General features: G+C 35.4%; 1 protein-coding gene across 3 annotated transcripts in view; it reads right to left on the minus strand.

Annotated features, from left to right (window-relative positions):
- BBS9 (Bardet-Biedl syndrome 9) overlaps window positions 1-22,828 on the minus strand; it is a 286,617-nt gene that overhangs the window by 105,774 nt on the left and 158,015 nt on the right. For 2 of the 3 annotated variants that reach the window (XM_017734463.1, XM_017734466.1), the window contains one exon: window positions 8,094-8,204. The exons of the other annotated variant lie outside the window; for it this stretch is intronic. In XM_017734463.1, coding sequence (XP_017589952.1) covers window positions 8,094-8,204 — 111 coding nt within the window. The remainder of the gene's footprint in view (window positions 1-8,093; window positions 8,205-22,828) is intronic. 3 annotated transcript variants of the gene reach the window in all.

The raw sequence follows: 22,828 nt of genomic DNA on the forward strand, positions 1-22,828 counted from the left end.
ACTGGCCCCTGCATGGGGCCCGCAGCCACCTGTCCCAGCACAGAAACAAGACAGAGAGACTCTGCCTCGGAGTTTCCTATTCTTAAGTGTGGATCACAGAGGTGGTCACAACTTTAAGTGGCTTAAAAATTGTCCATATTCAAACTGGCCAGCTGATAGCTTCTGTCAAGTCACAGAGGAAGCTGTAAGCATCCCTTTGCAAGAACATCACTTTCCGGGACTATGCTTGCTAACCCATGACACATCTAAAATCTTCTTGGTTTGTAATGTTGAGCGGGCATTCAAATAATGCATTGATGAGTTTCTCTGTCCTTTTATTCTTTCTCTCTTTTTTTTTTTTTTTATAATGACATCTCATTAGAAACCAGAATAGCATGAAATGTTTACAGTTCTCAAAGATTGACATGAACATATAGGAACCATTAATATCTAACACAAATAAACATTAAGAATCAACAGGAGAATGTAAACTTTATAGATAGTATTCTATAATGTCAATAAAGTAGCACAGATATCTGCGTACGATCTCACAAACCAACAAAGATCTGACAAAAGAAGTGAAGCCAGGAATAATGCACTAATCCAAAGGATGTATAAAATTCAAAGCTATCCATGTTCTGAGCAAAAATTATGATTTCCCAGTTAACCAAAAAACTAGGTACAAAGTTTTGTGTAGCAGAACTGGAGAGTCAGAAGTGCATTAGGTGGGAAAACAGATGTCTCGAGAAACAAGCTTTACCGAGTATTCAGTGAAAAGATTTCACCCAAGCTAAAGAAAACAGTACCCAGCAGTTCAAATCCATGAGAAAAAGTACAAAATGCTGGGCATATTTGCAGAGTGCACTTTAGATGGCAATACTTGATGCAATAGAGAAAATAATTGGTGTGAGGAAACAAAAGCAACACAAGAAGTCTTACATAAGAAAACACTCCTAAGAAAAATGGAGTATTAACCTCCACGACACAGATGAAAAGTAAGCAGCAGCAAATAACAGAAAAGTCAGGCTAGTTTCTTTCCTGCCCATCTTTACTGGCAGAAGACAAGTGCGTGAATGAATCCTAGTGACAGACAATCATCTACTTCTCTTAAGCTCATAGTTATGCAAGGAAACTGCCAAGGAAATATGAAAAACAACATTTAGTCACCAAAAAAAAAAACCTTTCAAACTTCTCTTTTTTTTTTTATTCCTTCCACTGAGCTACAGTTATCTATTCATAATTCCTAAAACTGTGTTTAGATTTGATTCTTGGGTTTGTTCCATATTTACCATGCCCTCTCTTCTCAACTTATCTTTTGTGTGTTCCTTATTTTCCATTATCCATCAGGATTTCTCATGTTCAGGTCTTGGTAAAAATAAGGAAAGGCTTTTTGAAAGATTCCCGAAAGCTTTGGATATGGCCATGAGTATGTTGTTATGCCTTGTATCACTCTTTATTGCTCCCTAACTGTAACAATAGCAACCTTGTGCTAATAATTTTAAGAGTACCTTTGAACTCTCTCTTCATTAAAAAACAAAACAAACCAAAATACTTTACACAAACAATTCTTTCTACTAAAGCCATCAAATTTGAAGGAAAAGGGTCAGGCTCTCTATAAGATGACTTTTTCTTTTCCTGCCTCTTTTCTGTGATGTCACAGCAAACTCTGAGTCAACCCATGAATCAGAGTGTAAGGTAGCCCTCAGTTCTTTGTTACATTGACAGTCATGAAACAAAGCGGAATTAATCAGAGACTTTTTTTAACCTCTGAATGAAAACATTTTTTAAAATGTAACAACTGTTGGTATGGGGCAAACACAGAGACTGATCTCTTTACTCACTGTAGTTGGTAATACACCTTATAATACACTACAATCTGCAAATAATAGAACATATATAAGACTTGCTGTGTTCTCATGTGCTATATTACATTTCAGAGGAGATGTATATACAAGCCCTGCTAAAAGAGAAACTGCACTTCATCTGGTATTGGCTTAATGAAGGAATTCTCACATTAATCTCTTAAGCTGTACTGCTCTTTAAAAAAACAGACTCTGTGGAAAAGAAAACCTCCATAAATCTCTTCAACTCTCTCCAGAAAAATAGGCTTTTTGTAGCCCAGTGATTTTCTTTGCACCTTTTCTTGTGGAAACAATTAGCTTAGCAATTTTAAAGTATTAGGTAGGCCCAGCTGCAGGGTCCTGGTATCTTTCCTATTGCATAGCAATAGCCATACAGAAAGAAGCAAGGTTCCAGTCTCATAATACCACAATACATCAGTGGGAAATACTTAAGTGAGTAACTAATGACGTTAGGTCTTGAAGGAACTTTCACTTACCTGAGGCCATCACAAGTTTCTGCATTTTTGACAGATTTGTTTCTAATTCAGGATTCTTTATTAGTCAATGACAAAATATTGCATTGCAACTCAATTGTCAAAATGCTTGAAACTGTACTCAAACTGTCAGTGGCACATTTACCCCTTCAGATGAGCCCCGTTAATTGGGCCTCCAATGATTTTTAAAAATAAGTCTGCTGTTCTCTACTTTTGCCAAGAGTGTAGTAACCAAACTTCAGACAGAAGTTCAGGTTCAAGACTGTAGCCATGAACAGCTGAAAAGGCTGTGTTGCCAACAGTACTGATTCATTCAGCTGATTGTTTAGAAAGTTCACCATGGGCATGAAATCCCCTTCCAGACAGTATAGACATTTTTTCAAAACTATCTTTAACCTAACAAACATTTCCCTTTTATTTAATCTCATGTACAATACAGTTAATATTACAATTTATTTCTGTCCTATTATACTGTCTAACCTGAAAAAGTGAATTGCTTTGCTATGTACATTGCAAATACTTTTGCTGTAATTGGCAAAAACATCAGCGTCCAAACGATTACTAGTGCAGCAAATTATGATAATTACAATAACAGTAGTAAGGCCACCTGCACCTTACTCATGCATGTTGAAAATGTAGGGCAGTTATTAGTCCAAGATATAAACAATAAATGCCTGAGAGAAAATAGAAATCTTTCACAGACCTGCTTTAGAGTTTTTACAGAATATTTAGGCACCCTTCAAAACAAATTCAAGGATATGCCTTTGTTCATATGTGTAGGCAAGAGGTAATATTAAGAACAGTACAGCACAAAAATAAAAAGACTCAGTGGAGAGCTGGCAGCAATTTATATCCAAAAGCTCTTTACTATCTAACTCTTTGTACAAAGCCAAGTGCTTAAGAGTACTCCTTTCTAAAATCAAATACATGATACACTATCACAAAGTTTCATCTTATACTACATCACTTTTTGATGAGCTACTTAGCAGATGGCAGTTCCACGGAGTTGTGCATTCATAAGAAAAAAATAAGCATATGGCTACATTTAAATGTGTCACCAGGCAACTTAAAGGAAAATAGTTTCAATCTTGTTTATTAGCAAGTTTGTGAAACTAAACATCTTTCTGGATGTTCTTTGCTGGAACCATGGAATAGTTCCTAAAATTGTCTAGACTACTAAGAACAGCAATCTTTGATTAGAAGGGTGAAGTTGAAAGATCCTCTTAAATGGCACCTACAACATCTACATGAGCATTGCTATTCAAAGCTGGAGAAAACGTAAATGCAGCTGTACAATGTCTGGGTGCAACTTTGGAGGGTGTTTTGAAAATCTGACTCAGAATGTCTTATTTTACTGGAGTTTATAGCTCAACTTCCCAGTCATCTACGTATAGCCACTTGTCTATTTAATCAAAAATAATAAGCCAGATTCAAATTAAAGACAGTAAAAATATATTCCAATCATAAACAGATTATCATAAATTATAATAGATTATCATAAATCATAAATGCTGAGACAGTTTTTGGTCTTAGATGCTTTGACTATTAAACTATGGAAGTTTATTTACTTTACTAAATATAATCATACAGAAGATGAGAACTTCGAAATCTAATCTTTAAGTCATCTAAATATTTGCATGACAGCAACATACAAAGATTTTAACTAAAACAGTGGAAGCACAGTAGCAAATCCAAATGCTAAATCTTTTGTCTCATTAATAGCTTCTCAGAAATATTTGTGTTTAAACATAAATGTAAATATTGAGCCATACTGCTCTCTCAGGAAGAGACGATTACTCTGAATTATCATGGCAAAGTCAGGCAAACATTTCCCTTATATATTATAGATTTTTTTGGTTTGGTTTGGTTTTTGTTTAGATCTATCATTTACATGATAGGTTTACAGGATCTTAGGTGAAAAATTCTGCCAGGAAAATCAAGTCTTACAAGTTGTGAATATTCTAATACCTGCATGACATGACACTTGACAAATCTGACTCCTGGTGTATAAAAATCCTGAACAAGTAAGCAAATTAAAAAGTAATCAGCACAATTGTTTCACACACACACAAAAAAAAGATCAAAACAAAACCAACCAAAAAAACCAAGATACATATTTCAGCCCAATCATTCTTGTTTTCATACTAACTTTTCATCTGCTTTTTCATCAATTTAGTGAAGTTAGTCATGATTTACCAGCATAAAACTCTTTACTCATAAAAAACCAACCAGACCCTTTCTGTGTAAAATATTCACTCGGAATATTGTTGGAAAAAAATATTGGTTGGTCTCAGGAAATTCTCTTTCATAGTAAGTAGCATGTAGCACAGAGCATACAAGAAATTCAGAATACTTACTGTAAGGGCTATATCTCGATAAATGCATATGTTGTTATTACACCCTAAAGCTCACCACCAGCACAGTTTAATTGTTGTTTAAGGTTGTTTCCCGTATTCCTTACAGATTTCTCTAAAAAGCCCTCAGGTACGACAACTTCCTTATACATCTTTGTGGCAAACCATATTTTCAATTGATTTCACCAGAAATATTTTAGCACAAGTGAGGGCTTGAGAAGTGGAGCTCTGCAAATCTTTGTTGTTACCTTCTAGAACACATGAAAATTTCTCCATAAAATCAAACGACTCAAGCAGACTGCAACTCTAGTTAGAAATTCATAACTTGTAAAGAAGAAAATGGAAGACAGCAGGAAGAGTACACCAAAGAGAAAGGAACTCCACAGTACCTACGTAGAGTCTACAATCACTACATTTGTACTTGTGATTGCAGCAGAGGTCAGCATTGGTATTGTAGCTGTGAGCTCATGGAGAAAGTAAAGACATAACACGTGAACTCAACTTCAAATTACATTCAAACTGTCCACCAGGCTTGTGCAGTCCATGATGCAATATACGCTGCTCTGTCTAACCAAAACAGCAAGAACAAAATTAGCAGGGATTTATCATGCTAACATTATTCCTCCCAATGCAATGCACACAGACTGTGTCTTGAGGTGGCAAGCAGGAAGAATTATTTTCCATTCACTGGACAGCGAATGTTCAAGGGAGTATTTTGTACCCACTCAAAGCAAAAGCCTTCTAAAGAAACTACTCCTACAAGAGCAGTAATGCCACTAGCTTCCAAACAGCATGAATGGGATCCCATTCTCTACTATGAAATCACAACATACTTGGATTAGAAAGAAATAAATAAGTGTCTCGGTTTAAGACAGATGATAGGGAATACAGTATCGTACAGACACACCAGGACAATAAGTGAAACAACCCAGTGAGAACTGTTTCAGCAATTAAAAGACAACATCATAAAACTAGTAATTCCCCTTCCAAAGAGACTCCATGACTGGGCTAAAACCATTCATTCTGTCATTGCACAGACTTGTAGCATGACTACTAGATGTCATTTTCTGCTGCCCTAAGTCACTATTCCAAGTAAAGCCAAAAGTCTCACTCACGTGCTTAGCAGCTGCCTGGAAAGTCTCAGTATAATACTTTGCATGAGATAATTAGCAAGTCTGTGACAGGATGATGGCCTACAGCACAGTTTCTCACAGAACAGTCTTCCAGGTCTCAGTGCCTCATTTCCCTCAGTTCTTTGCATAGCTCATACAACATATTATCATACAATCACAGAATATCCTGAGTTGGAAGTGACCCACTAGGGTCATCAAACAACCAACTCTCAACTTATAATGAGAATCTATCTTGAACTCCATTAGGAAATGAAGGAAGATATATTAAGAAAAATTATTTTTACTCTACACTGTCATTTTTTCTCTCTTATTTACTGCACATAGTTAAATTAAATGCAAACTCAAAAGAAAAAAAAAAAAAAACCACAACAGAAAATATTCTTTGAGAGCTCTTTGTAATCACCATGGTCTTGCTGCAGTCAGTGGTGCCTGAGCAAGAACTCAGTCCAAAAGTATCATGTACAGAAAAACACTGAAAGGCTGTGATTTCATGCCTACTGTTACCTTCAGGTTTAAGTAGCTCCCTTGGCTCTTATGCTTGTAGCAATTAGAATTTCCAGACAGCTCAGTGGCAGATATTCTAGGTGTTCTCTATATTGCAGCACTAACTGGCAGATGGCAGTCAATTCTTACCATGAATGAATTAAACTCACTCGTATAACACACGGCTGTAAACCTAGAGACTTTTTAAAAGCTTTCTAAGTTTTCATTCTGCCTTTTATAGTTACAAAGCAACAACAGCCAGCTATGTGACGTAAGTCTCAATTTTTATCATGGGCTAAGGCTTACACTAGGATACGCAGGTCCCCATGCTGTTGTTTCTGGATCTCATGAATACATTTCTACACTTTTCCACTCATGCTAGCCTTTTCAGTAATAAGGTTATTTAAACATAACAGAACACTATCTACTGAAGAACAAATATGTGCTTGATCAGAAGACTGGAGCATCAGACAAAGAGAAATAACCTGCCATATGTTTGTGATTTATTAGTCTAGTTGCCTGAAGTTGGAATTTTATCAGGCTTGTATCCTACATCAGAGAGATGATACACTTTTCTATTACCAGGAGGGTACTTAATATATCCAGATGGCAAAGGTTAAACTATATTTATGTCAACGTTGACAGGCTCTCTTCTTCTAGTGACCTGAAGTCCATGAGGACCGCAAGTAATTAGCACTCTAGAAAAGTCAGAGCTTTAGGCCTTCAGGGGATTTTTCAGGTTGTTTTTGTAAGCAGGTACTAATTTTTGAGTTTTAAGTTACACTGTGGCATTATTATGCATTGCTGCATTAGATATCTTTCTTTCCTGCCCACTATTAAAAATTTGCTAATGTAAATTCTGCTATCTAAATTAACTATATATTCCAACTCCCTGCCTGTCTGTCCTACAGTTATCTGGGAAAAAAGCAGCTGAATGCTTTTTAAACACACAATTGGCCGAGTTTTGCAGATGTATAAGGACTTTCTATTTTTGAGTATTGTTGGTTGCAACCTCTAAGCTACTTTTCTTAACTTCAACGACCATCCATAATGAACACTTCTGATTCACAAGCAACATTCAAATACACTTTATAATAAATATTACAGGACAAAATCAGACAAGGAGAGAGGGAAAAGAAGTGTGAAGGTACAACTTAGTAAGCAAAATGTGAAATTGCTACAGTCAAACCCTGAGAACTTACCAGACACTTTATTAAACTGCAAGGCAGTACTTTACAGTGCTGCTTTTAAAATATGTTAACACTATATCACAGTTCCCGGCAGCATGAAGTCTTTCCAGAAAATGTGTCATCACTGTATGCAGCATATTTTATAGCCAGTATAATTTCATTTTATTATATCCAATAATATTTTTCTGAAATTCTAGGAAGTCTCTCCACAAAAGATAAGTAATGACCATATTTTAATCAGCTGGCACAAAGTGTAACCACCATACCACAGGAAAAAAAACCACCTTTATTACACTAAAATGCCCTCAGTTTCATTTTGCCTCTGTAGAAGAGATCATGAACAGAACCTGTGAGAATCTCATTCAAGTATTATGTAGCACAAAACCTTTCAACTGTGTAGTTATTTAATTCCAAGACTGATCTTTACAGTCGAGCCATTCTTGACAGAATAAGCTGAATAAGCTCAGAATCCTACACATTGTACTATTGTAGCAAGAAAAGCTAGAAATTATGCCAACAAAGGCTGAAATACATGCCATTTGTTTCATGTGTCCACGAGCATTCTGAAAAGATGCGCTGTACACCTCTAAGTGAAATAACATAATTTTCCTTTTCTTACCAGGCTTGGATTTCTGCTTTGTGATCTGCCTGTTACTGGAAAACATTGCTGTGGAGCCCGGTATAATGGTCCTTTCCTCTAAATCAGACTCTGGGATTGTAGCACAGCCACCTAGTTGAAAATGGAATACACTTAATGTGATGTTTATGTAACAAAACAAAATTCATTGGTGCATAATTGAGGAAAAGAGGCGATAAATTAGCTGACAGGAACACATAAAACTGAAATAGTCTTTAATTTCCCTTCACAGAAACATTTGTTAAAGAAAACTATTACCATGGTTTAGAAGGCTGATTATGCCTTAATGACTTCTCTCTGCTACTTATGTCATTTTGAAAAACGTTTGAATTAACTTAGACCACAGAATATGCAAAACTGGTTCCACATAAAACATGGAAAATAATGTGATTTGTGTTAAAGATCAGATTACTGGGAGCTATTTTTGTAATAAAGGAATTAAGTGTGAAAGAAATAACTTTACAAAATCAACAAACCTTATGAAGATTGTTAGCTTGCCACAGAGAATGACATGATGATTTTTTTTGGATGGGCTATTAAATGCAGTATTTTTATTAGTGTTAAAGATGTGGAAACACAGGGATACTTTCAGTGTCCAATAACGCACCTTACTCAAGTGATTATAGGATGTATGGTATAACATCTTAGTATTTTTCAACATTGCTTTATGAGCCGTTCACTAGACAACACAATCACTTACATCTTTTTCTTGAAATGTGTTTAAATGCCTATGTTTAAAATACGAAGAGAAGTATAATCTACTATTTGTAGTAGTAATAGTAGTAGTAGCATCAGCTAAAGATAGCAGTAGTGGCTTGCAGTGGAATAGGTTGATGTAAATTTATTTCAGAACAGCTGTGGTCAGGACACTGGAGGATGCGTCACTATTCCACAGCAAAAAGACGGCCTTACAGCAAGTGCATTGCCAACAATACAGTACACAGCTGAGCTGCATCTTTTTCTCATAGCCCTCACAGGAACACCACTAGCAAGCAAACAAATCCATGTACTCATCTATTGTGCTCTGAAAGCACATGTTTATAAGCAGCACATCAACTCCCAATGGAGTGCACAGAATTTTTACCTTCATGTCAGTTGTTCTATTTTGAAAAGACATGTTCTGCTCCAGGCCCCATAAAAAGTGCATCAAATTTGCAGCAGCACAGGCTATTCTCCCTTTACAAACTAAATGAGTAAAACAGTTAAAAATAAGGTTGCACTCCTAAGTGGGAGAGTTGCATTTTCCCTGGCAGTTTCAGAAGCACTGGCAAACCATGTCCTGCAGAAATGTACCACCCTGAGATTTAGCGAGGATAAAGCATGGCAGCTCTAGTGAACCCTGTGAAAACACTCAGTCCTACCAGATGAAGAACTAATACAGCATCTTTTGCTCCTAAGGAAGAGTAAAGACACAAGCTGCTTTATCCAAATAGACCCTCAGAGAAAGTGTAAGATGTATCACAGGATTTATGTTTGATTTACAGCAAGCAAATTTTGTCACTAAGAAAGGATGGTTATGAGTAAATGTGTCACTGTGCAGACCCACGATCCATGACAGCTTCAAATATTTAGGATACCTGCTATGAAAATAGAAGAGAAAATTGGAAATTAGAAAAATCTCTTCACGTTAAAATACCGTAACAGTAGCGTCATCTGACATGGCATTAAATATAAATATACCAACAGCCTAAATGAAAAAAAATATCTGTAAACCAATACCTCTGTTGCCATTTGAAAATTGTGACTAAAATGTAAATGACAAGATTTGAGGAAATGGAAATCAGTGCTTTAAAAGTCAATTTAGATATCTTTCATTCTTATTGTTCAGATAAAATATACACTCTTAAATGCTAACCTGTAAATACAGGATACAAAATTAAGGTTTCTTGTCCAAAAGAACTATTAAGAATGGCATCATACATTTTAATTTTATAACATTTTGTAACAGCATGAGCAAAAATTCACCAAGTCAATTAGTATCCATTGAATTTCTAGATGCAAATAAAAGAACTTTTCTAACATTCATTTTAAAACCTGAAATTCAGGAACTTACATAGCCTTGAGGACTGACGGCCTTTGGTGCCAAAATATTTCATTAGTTATCAATGCTGACAATAACTGATTAAGAGCTGGAAAAGGTCTATTTTCCCTTAGCTGCAACATACTACTAGTTAAAAGGAAGCAGGACATCCTGATTTTTATTCTAATGTAAGAGATTTATTGAGATTTACCTGTCACGATACCATCAGAAGTTATTACAATTAAAAGCAAAATTAACTTCTTCCATAACTTTATTTTACTGAGAATAGTGAGGACTGAAATGTTACCAGTGACATACTATTTTACAAAAAAAGAAAATTTTGACAGAACGCACAGAGCAATACTATCAGCATCAATATTAAGAGTAGTAATAAAATGTTACTTGTGCAAGGGTGCCAATAACTGTTCCCTATGAACTGTTTTTAAATACTGTTTTTTCATAAAGGCATTCCATGTGCTAAAAGCACTGTTCTCAGCAGGGCAGGATTTCACTAGGATTCTTGAGACAATAATTACTTCAATAAGTGACCACACAAGAAAGCAATATATGGTTATATTTTTACTCATTTTTGAGACAGTGAGGCTTACAGTAACAAAGTCTTTGTGCCCCCTCCTTTCTACCTTGCTCTTCTAGTACTCGTATTACCTTCTAAATGAAGGAACTACTCAAATTTGCTAAACATGTCCCTTAACTTGTTCGGATGCATGGGGGGGGGGAGCATGACTGCAGCCTCATCTACACATAACCTGCCTCAACACAAGCAGTACCCACTTCTTCCAAAGACACTAACAGGAAATTCCATTTTCTTGCTCCAACCAGCACAGATACATATCCTCAAGATAACAATAGATACCCTTGACAACATGCTATGATTTCCCACAGGAAGAAAGGTGCGGAGACCACACTAAGGCTATTGTCACACAGAAAGAAGGGAAACATTCAAAGCAAATTGCAGATTCTCACTAGACTGGAAAGGAAACTGGATAAGGCACAAATACACACTACTGAATACAATATTTAAACCATGGTAGACCAGGATTTTGTGATTCAAAAACATTTTACAATTCAGAAGGACAGCTATCTGGAGAAAAAAAGAAAAAAAAAAAAATAAAAGAAAAAGACCTTTTCTGCTACAACTACAAGCTTTTTCATTTCATACTTCAAAAGTTCTACTGATGGTGTATATTCTGACTTCTATGGTGAGAACCTCTTTAAGTTAAAAGAACTCTGAATTTTTGTATATCTCTATATACATTTCAATAAGTATTCACTGAACATCTGTTTTAGCAAGCATTTTCAGTTTTTATGAAATCCTAAAAGAAATCACAGCAACAAAATAATTCATATTCATTCACAATTAAATGAATGGTATAGATCTGAAAAGTGAGATATTTAAGGAAAAAGGGGGGAAAGAGAAGGAATAGTAGTACATAAATCTACACACTGGAAATGATCCAAGCTGAGAAGTCCTCCAGATGTCAGTCTGTAAACAGTGCTTCACAAAATGAATTTCCCCATTAATTGTTGGCAGGAATAACATCTAGAATATGTTATTACTACATGCAATACGAAGCACTGTTGGAGCATGCCTCAGCATGGTCCTTGGTGTTTGGGTTATCAGTTGTGATAAATCCAAGAAAGCAAGCTTTTGTCAGCAAAACTGTTTGATAGGGTACAACATGCATAAAATTACACTCAAGTTAATTGTGAACTTTGTTCACCAAAGGAAATGAGACTTCTCTTGCTTATTTTCACTACATCTGTTTTTGTAACACTTTTGGTTCTTCAGTTGGAAAAAGATACCCACACCCAAAGGAAACATAAACACATAACACATATTGAACAAAAATTAAGTACTGACAGTTTTCCTACGGGTTCCTATCACCATGCTTTTACACATTTTAGTACGCCTTTAAAAGTTGAAAAACAGGAAAACAAAAGTGGTATACATCAGAAAAAATGAAAAGGCACTTTGAGGTAAAGGGTATTTGAGTTTCCTTTTTCTCTTCCACTCAATCACAACCGAAACTATGCATAAAGTTTCCATTTTCCTCTGAAATTAACTCTTACAAGAGTCCACAGAAAGAAGAAAAAAAGCTTCCTGAGCAGTCTTTGGCAGCAAGATAGTCAAAATGTGAGCAGGAAGCTCTGTAAACAGCAGGTTTTGCATCCATCTGTAAACCATTATAAAACGGAGATAATCTAAACAGTAAAATTATTTCGTAGAGATTCCAAAAAGCTGTACCCAAAACCATGTTCACTTGGGTTTTCTGTTCTGTCAACAATTTTAGGAAAGTGTACACCGAAAACACAGTCTAATGCTTTAGAGGTTATTCTCTCTAAAAGAGTTAATCAATTACCTGTACTGATTCTGATAGCTATATTTATTCAAGTCCTGTAAATTTTATTAGGATCTGCCGATCAGAAGGTAGCTTGCCTGTTGAAATAAACACTGTGTGCAGGTTGTGAAGATAGGTAATGTTATTGCTGCTTTTAAAATGGAAGATAAAACAACAAAATCTATAGAAGAAAACAATACATATTTGAGTGTATGATGAGATCTAGGGAGCATTAATTCACATACCAGCCCTGGATTAGAGTCTATCATTTGAATAGACATGATAAGAAGGCAAACACATTTCCATTGCAGAGTTTGAGGAGAAAGAGGGAAAATTATGAGGAAGGGAAAAAGTAAGGGAGAGAAATAGGGAGAAAGAGAGAGCAGGGGGACCGAGACAGAAAGGAAGATGGTGGGGGGGAGGGGAGGGCAAGGCAGAGAAAAAGGATTTTTTTTTTTTTCTCCTAAATGGGTGGCTGATAACAAACACTGTTACAATTCACAGCAGCAAACAGTCCAGGTTTAGTTCAAATATTCACTTGCAAAATATAGAGTCATTAAATAATCAGCTATAGATTTCAGAACGTATCACTTAAGTCTAACAGTAGCTACAATCCTGCAGTCACACAATTCCATTGTTGTCTGTCTGCTTTGACACAACCAAATTCAACGAAATGATGGAAAATATTTCTGTATTACATTCCAGTAGAATAATAAATTAGAGGAAAAAATTATACCAACAGAAAATGTAGTCCAAGGTCATAGAAAATCACCAAAACATATTTTCAATGGGAGCACACAGAGACTTACTAGACTGTTGTTCTGATTTACTCATTTTACTGAAATGTTTCTTAACAAAACTTCCAGTTCTTAAATTCCATAGCTTTTTTCCTTTAATAAGTTGTCACTATTTGCACAGAGAGCTATGCAGAGATAATTCACACCAATTGTGTGGCTTCTGTTTGAGCTTGTAGACAATTCAAGTATTTTGAACACGTCTGAGTTCATAAAACCTTGACTTACAAAGTTCAGGCTACTTTGGCAGCAGAAGCTCTTTATGGGAGCAACTATGGTGTTTAAACTGTCAAATAGTCTTGGCCATTCTTCCAGGATGAGGTTCAGTGCATGTGGTATGCAAGTCATACGAATGGCATTGGGAAACACATTGCTAAGAGCAGATCCAACAGCTGTTTTCATTAAAGACACATTATTGGACATTCGGCCAAGAACATAAGATCAAAATTCAGTAGTACCCTTACTAACTCAGGACTGAGAATGCCAGAACAGCAAACTACACAAATGCCACCCAAGATCTACCAAAGGCACTTGTTACACGCCGTGAACAAAGGATGAACGATGACAGTTGCGCTTCAACCACAAGTGAACTGGTCCTTCCAACCACCTATTCACCTGATGAGCACAGACTGGCTGAAAAACATGCTCTGTGTTCTGGTATGTGTTGGGAGAGGCAACTTACTGAATTCTGTAGTGCTTGGCAGATTTCCATCTGCTTTTATGTAACAGAAAAGAAAAATCAGCTTACAAATGGAATTTTTCAAGGGGAATTTCAACTCTTGACAAACAACATAACCATAAAAATCACTATCTTCAGAGTACACTGCCTCACAAAACACCCGGTGGTTTTTGTTGACTGGGTCTCACATCCTCTTCGCCATACTCAGTATATCACTAAGTATAGCTTTTGTTTATCTTAATTAGACATTAATTTCTTTCAAAATGCTTAAATACTGCAGTAGAAGATAGAGAATATACTGTCATCAACCTATTTTCAGGACAACATTCTCTATTCAGTAAAAAAGTAATTTCATGCTACCCTTTTGTGGAGCAAGAATATACAAGACTTTTGTTTTGGTTTACACAGATAAATTTCTCTCATGCACATAAATATACACATATATGTATTAGGATATATGCACATATGAAACACAAAGAATTTTACACAAAATAATTTTATTTAGTAAGACTTTTTTTGACTCTCTAGAGCTTGTATTTGTCGCATTGTTTTGGTAATACACAGTTGTAAGAAGACTACCAGACCTTTAGACTTTTATACTAATTTACATCAAAAACTTAAATAGGTAACGCTCCCTAAAACATACACTTTCCTGATTATTTTTTCTAAAAGCATATTCAAATTAATTTCCATTGTCACATCTGGTTTCTATCTGCCAATAGAGAGCACCTCAAAGACAGTGTTTGGAGAAGCTGGGATCTCTGGAGCATGCTTGTCAAAAAAACTTTCTCAATATTGTCTTCATGTAGTCTCTAACCTTTCTTCAGCATACAGTGAAAGTAAACAGAATAAAACTGACTTTTATAATCTTGATAACAAACCATCCTAGTATCCCTCATTCTAAAAAATTTAGAGAAATATTTTGCTTCCATTCCCATTTAAAACACTTGCACTTCCTGGAGCACAATATGAAACTTCCAATTGAAGACACAAGCATGCATCGTCACATATATAGACAGTATATGCTTGTATGTATGTGTATACACAAATTTTGGACTTACTAGGGAAGGAAGAGCAAGTCCTCATTCCCTGCACTTAGAAGTTGAAGAGACAGTAAATGCTTGTGGCATAGTTTGCAGTGCTGTAACCTATGACTTACAAAAGTGTTCCATCACACAACCATAGTGCAAAGACTGTCAAAGTGAGTAGTCTTTGACTGATTCAGGGGAACAAATAACTGTTTACCTTCAGGGAGTTTACACTATTTTGGCCTAAGCAAAACAACAACAGGATGAAGCTAAAAAGTGCAGGTTAGTGAAAATGGGATTTTTATCTTAGCCGTGAACAAGAAATAAAAGATAATGTAATTTGTTGCATGAGGCCTTGTTATGCTGGGTATTTTGGATGCTTGAGACAGCCTTGATAGAACAGTAGTATGATAGAAACAGTTGATGAAAGATCTATGCCTAATCCAGATGAGCAACTGAGTGAAATCGAAGAAAAAGCATTTGAGATGTAACCTAATGCATGATTTTGGGCTAGAGAATAAGACCTACTGACATCAGATGTAATATCAAATACACTGTGGATAACAGAAGATAGTGGACTATTAACTGGGATTAAAATGTAGGTACTGAAGAATGTATGTTGCTCAGAAAAACAACATTAAATTGGTAGAGTAATACTTCATAGCACTATTGTGATGGGCTACTGAAAGAGAAGTATACAGAACTGGTCACTTTGGAAAACTACTGTAAAGTAGTTTAATACACAAAATGTCAAATTTTAGCTACAGAACACAAATATCTGATTTCAATAGCAATTGCAGTTGTGTTAATATTATGATAGTTGGAAATGAGGGTATTATGGAAATGAAAGATATGAAATCCACAGAAATAATCACAGGTTGACAGAAGAAAAAGGTTCCAGTGTGATGACTAGTAAAATTTTGAAATCCACCTGACAATTTTTCATGTTAGGATCAAGAAAGGAGTAACACTATTGAACAAGACACTGGTAAGACATCTAGAACACTGAGTTCAATTCCTGTTACCATGTTCATGAGAGGTTAAATAAACCTGGAAAAGTTCAGACGAAGATTACTAAGATCATATAGAAATCACATACCTTATTGACACTTGAACAGATGACCAGTCTTGCTAAGCTAAGACTAATAAAAATGGAACAGACTGATCTTTATCAACAATGCAATTAGGCCAGAAACCCTTAGTGTTCGACAAAATAAAAGACACTCTTAGAAAAGGATTAATTAATTTTTACTGGAAACTAGGTTTCTGACTACCAAAAGAGCAAGGGCTTTGAATCACTCCTGAACAGAAACCACGGAGGTAAATAATTCTGTTTATGAATGGGACTAAATTACCTTATTCTAACACAGAGATGGAGTTTCTGAACAAGGGGTTTCTTTTCTTCCTTCCCCTCCAAATAGAAAATATAGGTAATAGAGGTCAAAACAGATACAGATTTATCGATTAGTATTCTGAAATTACCCAATTATCTGTTATCTAATTATGAGTAGTTATCCAATCTAAGAACATAAATAAATTACTACTATCTATTTATCTAACAATATTTTCACAGCATTAAAAGTGAACATGAGATCACAAAAAAAATACACTACATGGCTACTTTAACTGGCTACAGGAAGTAACCATCAGATCACAACGGAAATAAAAATTATGAAGATCCTGGGAGCAAATATCATTGGAAATACTTCATTTAAAAAGAAGCCGTGATATTGTACATGCTTAAAAACTCTGGTTCTGACAATTCTGATTCTCAATAATATTTGGAAAACAAGCTTAGTAAATTTACATTTGGAGAGACAAAATATAAAATGCTAAGTGCTGAAATTTCACACAAGTAATCTGGCATTGTATTTTTAAGAGGGTAATGAACTAGCTTCCTGCATCTCCTGATAATACTTAGAAATATGTAGATCAAAGAATGAAATAAACATGGATAAAAGCATCGTCTCTTAATGTTATTGAAATAAACCTAGTAAACATCTATCTGGTGGATTTAGAAGACAAACTGTATAGAGATGGTTTGGGTGCGAAGAGCTTAGGAAATCAAAGCATTCATAAGAAAATTCTTTTTTTTAATAACACTGAAGTTCCTTTCCACAATTGAAAAGCAACCTTTGCTGAAAATTCTTTCTTTTCTGCTAGTTATATCAAAGATATAATTATTTTCATGTATTGGAAATTTCTACTTTCTCAGTTGTACCCAAATATTAGATTTGTCCCTAGTATGTAGAACATGTAAATAATATTGTTTAGTCATTAATATGTTGTTTTTACTTAATAGTCAACTATGATTTTTATTAATTGCACTGGGAGCTAAGAATCAATCAAATTATACCAACCTATCTTTGCTCCAATACTGCAAAAAACCCCATACATTACTTATATTTACTTTATTTTCACTAGCATTTAATACTTCATTTGCTATATACTCCACTGACCAAATAAATCCAAGTGTGATCTTTTGTTAGCTCAACCTTCTACAGCATTAAAATCTCTGGGATTGACTTTAAGAGGAATCCAGAAAAAGCAACTTTGGCTCCATTAAGTATCATAATACCATTAAATTAATTTAGTTTATTTGGAGGAAATGAGCACAAAACTGTACATAATAGTTTAAAATTACATCTTATCCTATAGACAGAACTTTTTTCCTCTGTTTACAGAACTTCCTATTCAGCAAATTTTACTCTTCAAGCTGCACAGAATTTCATCCTTTCACTACTACTACACCTATACCTGTGTAAATCATGCAATTTTACTAAAGTTAACACCATTCAAATGTTATGAAAATGATACAAATGAAGGATAAAAAATTTTGCATATATAAACTTTTTGTATCATATCTCTGGCAAGCATTTTAAGTAGTAGCCAGGAGATTGATGCGCTTCATGTGATAAACCCTAAATAGAATCGATTTTACAAAATTGCAAAGTATCTTTTGATCAAACACAAGGTATCTGAAGATCTGAAAAACCATGCTTCCAAAAATGTCTAACTAAATCCTAAATGTCTGCCTAAAATCCTGGCACTGAAATTTTCAGGCAGGGGGAAGAGATTCAATTTGGCTAATGTCATAAAATGAATTACATCCACTAGAAGATAATGAATAGTTAGGGAGACCTCTGTTCAAATCCAGCTACTTTTTTTTTTTCTAAAAAGCAAGGTCTGTTTTTACAATAAAAATGCTATGTCTGAAACAAAGTGGCTTTTTATATGAGCAGGCACCGGATTAACTGCTCTGTTTCATTTTATTTAAAAGCTGAAATTGCTGCTACTGTCTAAGATAATAAATAAAGTAAGTGACAGAGCAAGTGATGCTCTCGGTCTGCTACTTTTATGCCTTATGCTTATTTAATTCTCTCAATCAACTCTCTGGTTTTTAAGTATCCTCTTTTAGTTTGACCAGGACAAGGGCCTACTCATTTTTTAAAAATGCTATATTTCTAAATGTGATTGGATACCCTGAAATCTGCTAAAGTAAAAAGTGAAAATTGTATGCAAAGGGCAGTCCCTACTTCCCTTCCCCTCCAAATCACATTTTTCTTTGTTTTGTACAACATCAGTACATGCAAAAGAAAGTCTATTTCAACTTAAACATACATTTTGTAATGCTTATTTTAAATAAAAAATAATTTAGAAATGTCTACCTCATCTTCAAGGAAACCATACGAAGCAAGATAAAGACTAAATTATCAAACATGCTATTCAAAATAACTAAAAGTATTGGACAAATAATATGAAACTGGAGAGATCTTATGGCTTGCTTTGCCCTATCACACCAATCAAGAAAAAAAGAGAGGAAACGAGTTTAGAGGTCCTGCCAGGAGCCTGCTCCAGGCCAGACTCTCCATGGGGTCCCAGCCTCCTTTGGGCACATCCACCTCCATGGGCTGCAGGTGGATCTCTGCTCCACCATCTGCTTTCACGGGCTGCAGGGGTAATCTCTGCTCCTATACCAGGAGTAGCTTCACCACCTCCTTCTCCACTGACCTTTGCATCTGCACAGCTGATTTTCCTCACACATTCTCACTCCTCTCTCCAGCTGCAGTTTAACAGACTTTTTCCCCCTTCTCAAATACATTATCCCAGAGGTGCTGCCACCATCCCTGATGGGCTGGGTCTTGGCCAGAGGTGGGTCTGTCCTGGAGCTGGCAGGCATTGACTCTGTTGGACATGGGGAAAGCTTCTGGCAGCCTTTCAGAGAAGCCATCCCTGCAGCCCCCTGCTACCAAAACCCAGCCATACAATACTCAATATACCATGTTACAGAACTAGACCAAAAGAACATACTAGTATCCCTTTTCCTAGGCTATAAACACTACTTGGTTTGGAAAGTTAAATATTATTTGAAATTGGTTTTTATTGTCTAAAGCCATTCTCAAACAAAGGTAGGATTTTGCAAACATTGATATGCTTTAAATTATTTGGTGGACTTTATGAAGCCACTGATTAAAACAACACCATGCCTGCTGCTTCTCCTATACTTCAGCAACGTCACTTTTCCTTTACCAGTTCTTTTTACAGTCCACCTCTTCTTTCTTTAAACCATCTTGCCACAGCACTGACTTACTAGCTATACTTTCTCTATTTGCACATTACTTGAAAGAAACTAACTAGTCCAAATACCTGTATCTGAGTGGCAAACCAAAGATCATCTAAAAATACGGCATCCAAAGATCATCACTGTAGCTTGTTGATGTCACACCTACGATATGTGATACCAAATTCTTTTGACAGTTCATTAACAGCATGAGCAATCTCTTAGTGCCCACAATTGTGGGCTATCTAAAGTTATCTAAATATTTTAGTCAAATTTACTACAAACACTAATATCAAATATTGTCCTCTTCATCTCATTAGACAGAAGATATGGAAAAACAATTACATCATTTTGACTGATGGGTTGGGGATTTTTTGGACTTGATATCAACTTTTACTCCAACAGCACCAAAATTCCGCCTGACCTTGGTAAGATCTGACTCCTTCATTAAAAACAGTAAATCGATGGGGGACAAATTCTATAAAAAAAAACAACACCCACCAAAAATGCCACAAACCACCACTATGTAAACATCATGCTACTTAATTTCCTTCCATTAAAAGTCTGTGTTCATATAAAGAATTTGTTGTATAGCCAAGCTCACTGAATGTCTGTGGCATTATGATTCTCTTCAAGTAACCTTCTCTCAAGATTGCTGAAACACACTAGGTTGTCTTGGCTCCCCTCCATAAAATAAGCTTAATGACTTCAAACACAGAATAAACAAAGGCCAAGGATACATTTCATTGGTAAAAAAGTGTTTTCTGTCCCTTTGCTTTAATTTGGTCATGTCTACAATAACAAGTGAAGCAGAGCAATAGTAGCCTGTCTTGAGAGTCTAAGACTTCTTCACTTCAAGATTCAGTGTCCTATCTGATCATGTTCCAAAGTCTTTTTAACTCTGTTCTTTTCTGAAACTTCAAGTTTTGATCGTAACTTCATATTCAACAAGCAGTTCCCTACAGGCCAATGTACTTTCTTCCTCATTGAAAATTTATTAAATCAGACCAGTATCTAGAACACAACACATTCCTCAACATTCTGAGTATATGAAAACAAATTAGAGGTTTTCAAAGACTTGAGAAAGATTATTTTAATTAATTTTAACAGATGAACTCAGGAATAACTTCAAATAAAAGATAAAGTGATTATATTATTTTTATGAAGCACTACAACATTTACATTAAAACACACTTTGTTCATATATAGAAAAATTGTTAGAAATGCTAAAAAAGAAACTTCATTGGCTAAATATAGATTTTCCCTTTCCAAATGACCCAGAACTAAAAGAGAAATTGGAAAAGACATTGTCTAGATAATGATTTACCTAAATAGAGTTACTGAAATCCAGCTCCAGTTTCCGTTCTGTAGCCAAACAGCCTGCAGGTATAATATCTTCAGCTGGCACCAGGCTTAATGCTTTTTTATTGATCTGCCCATGGCTTAAGTGCACACATAGGATATGGATTGTTAAACAATTCTTGTTATCTATCACTGATTATGGAAATATAATACATCTTGCAGCAGCATCTGCACTTTCTCTAACATGAAATGCTACTTAAAGTAAACTGTCCATTTTATCCCATGGACTCTCTAACACCTGTGGGGGTTTTTGTGCACCAGCTAAATGGTTGAATTTGTTAAGTACCAATTACACAAAAAGCCCTCTCTGTTACAGCCCATGGTACAAGTGATAACATATCATTAGATTCCTTGTATTTGAATTGCAACAAATGCAATGCATAATTATAACTAAAAGTAATAAAGTACATTCTGATTCTTTGTATTTCTTCTCTTCCCCAATTGATCCATAGCTTCTTCTCATTTGAAGATTTCAATAAATTTGTGGGATTTGCTCAAGTCAGTCTTTGCAAAGGGTTTGGGACAGCTATTAATACTACATACTGTTTCCTATTTGGTGCTCAGTAGGAATTAATAAAAATAAATGAATGCAATTTTCATATTTTCTTTATACTTTTGTCTCTGTACTTGTCACGAAGACAAGAGTATAGCACTGCCATCATGGCATCAAAGTTACAGGGAAAAATGAGGCTTCTGCAGTCCTCTAGTTTCTTACCTCCCAAAATGGAATTCCATATTTGTGTTTTCCTTTCTATTAACATCAAATTTGCAGTAAGCTAAAAAACACCTTCCTTTTGTCCAAACACTGATAAAAGACGTCCCTGCTGTGAATTCCAGACTCTGAAGATACTTTTAAAAGAAGTCTACTTCAGGGTTCACTCTTATCCATTCCGCTAAGTCAGGTTACCAACCACTACATGAATGTGAGTAGAACAGTAACAGAGAACTGTCAAGTAAACAAGAAATCCTGACTAAATTAAGTCAATGGCAAAACTCCCAGTGACTTCAATAGGGCCAGGATTCCACCCTTATCTTGTTGATCGAAGCAATTATTTCACTGTTCAGAAAGACCAGACTGCTGCACCTGCCAAGAATTTCTTAAAGCAGCCTACCATGGTGAGTCTTACTTATATATACCTCTATAAATATTCCTTTTTCCTTCTACTAAGATAAACTCTTGAACTGACAAAAATACAGCATCAGAAACAGCATCCACAACAAAGATCTTTCCTTCATATTAACAAATGTGCCAGACGTAACAAAGCTCTCCTTAGCATGACTTTACCACTGGTCTGCAAATGAATTATTATCACTCCCTCAACACCTCTTCCCAACCACGGATGGTCATGCCTGCTGAAGTCGCATACCTGCATTAAATAAGAATTATTTGACCCAACAAACAAAGTGCTTTCTTGGTTTGGCAATGCTGTATTACAAAAAAAGCTTCCTATTTTACAGTGATTCACAAAGCACACACTGGAAAGAATATCTTCTATATACCATGGACCCAAATTCAGAGTAGATTAACTGTGAATAGTATAACTGAACACCTCTTCTATTTCATCACAGGGTTTACAATATACACTGTAACTACACTAACCAAAATTATATCATGTATATGCAATTCAATAGCCAGAGATAATCAACTTACCCACATGAGAATCAACTTCACACTAAGCAAGAAGAAAACTGTTTTTAATGTGTTGCAAAAACAACCAAAAACAAGGCTCTTTTTGACATAGATACCAGTATTTTTTATTTGGAAATATTTGAGAAATCTGTTGTAAAATTGTACAACAAGCATTTTTCCCTTGATAACTAATTAAATGAAATAACCAAGCACAACTGCTTCATTTTTTCTCCTCAGACTGGGAAATTATTGCAAAGTATTAATTCTGCAATTACAGTTCCTT

The sequence above is a fragment of the Corvus brachyrhynchos genome, unplaced genomic scaffold, assembly GCF_000691975.1.
Source record: "Corvus brachyrhynchos isolate BGI_N302 unplaced genomic scaffold, ASM69197v1 scaffold94, whole genome shotgun sequence".
NCBI lineage: Eukaryota > Metazoa > Chordata > Aves > Passeriformes > Corvidae > Corvus > Corvus brachyrhynchos.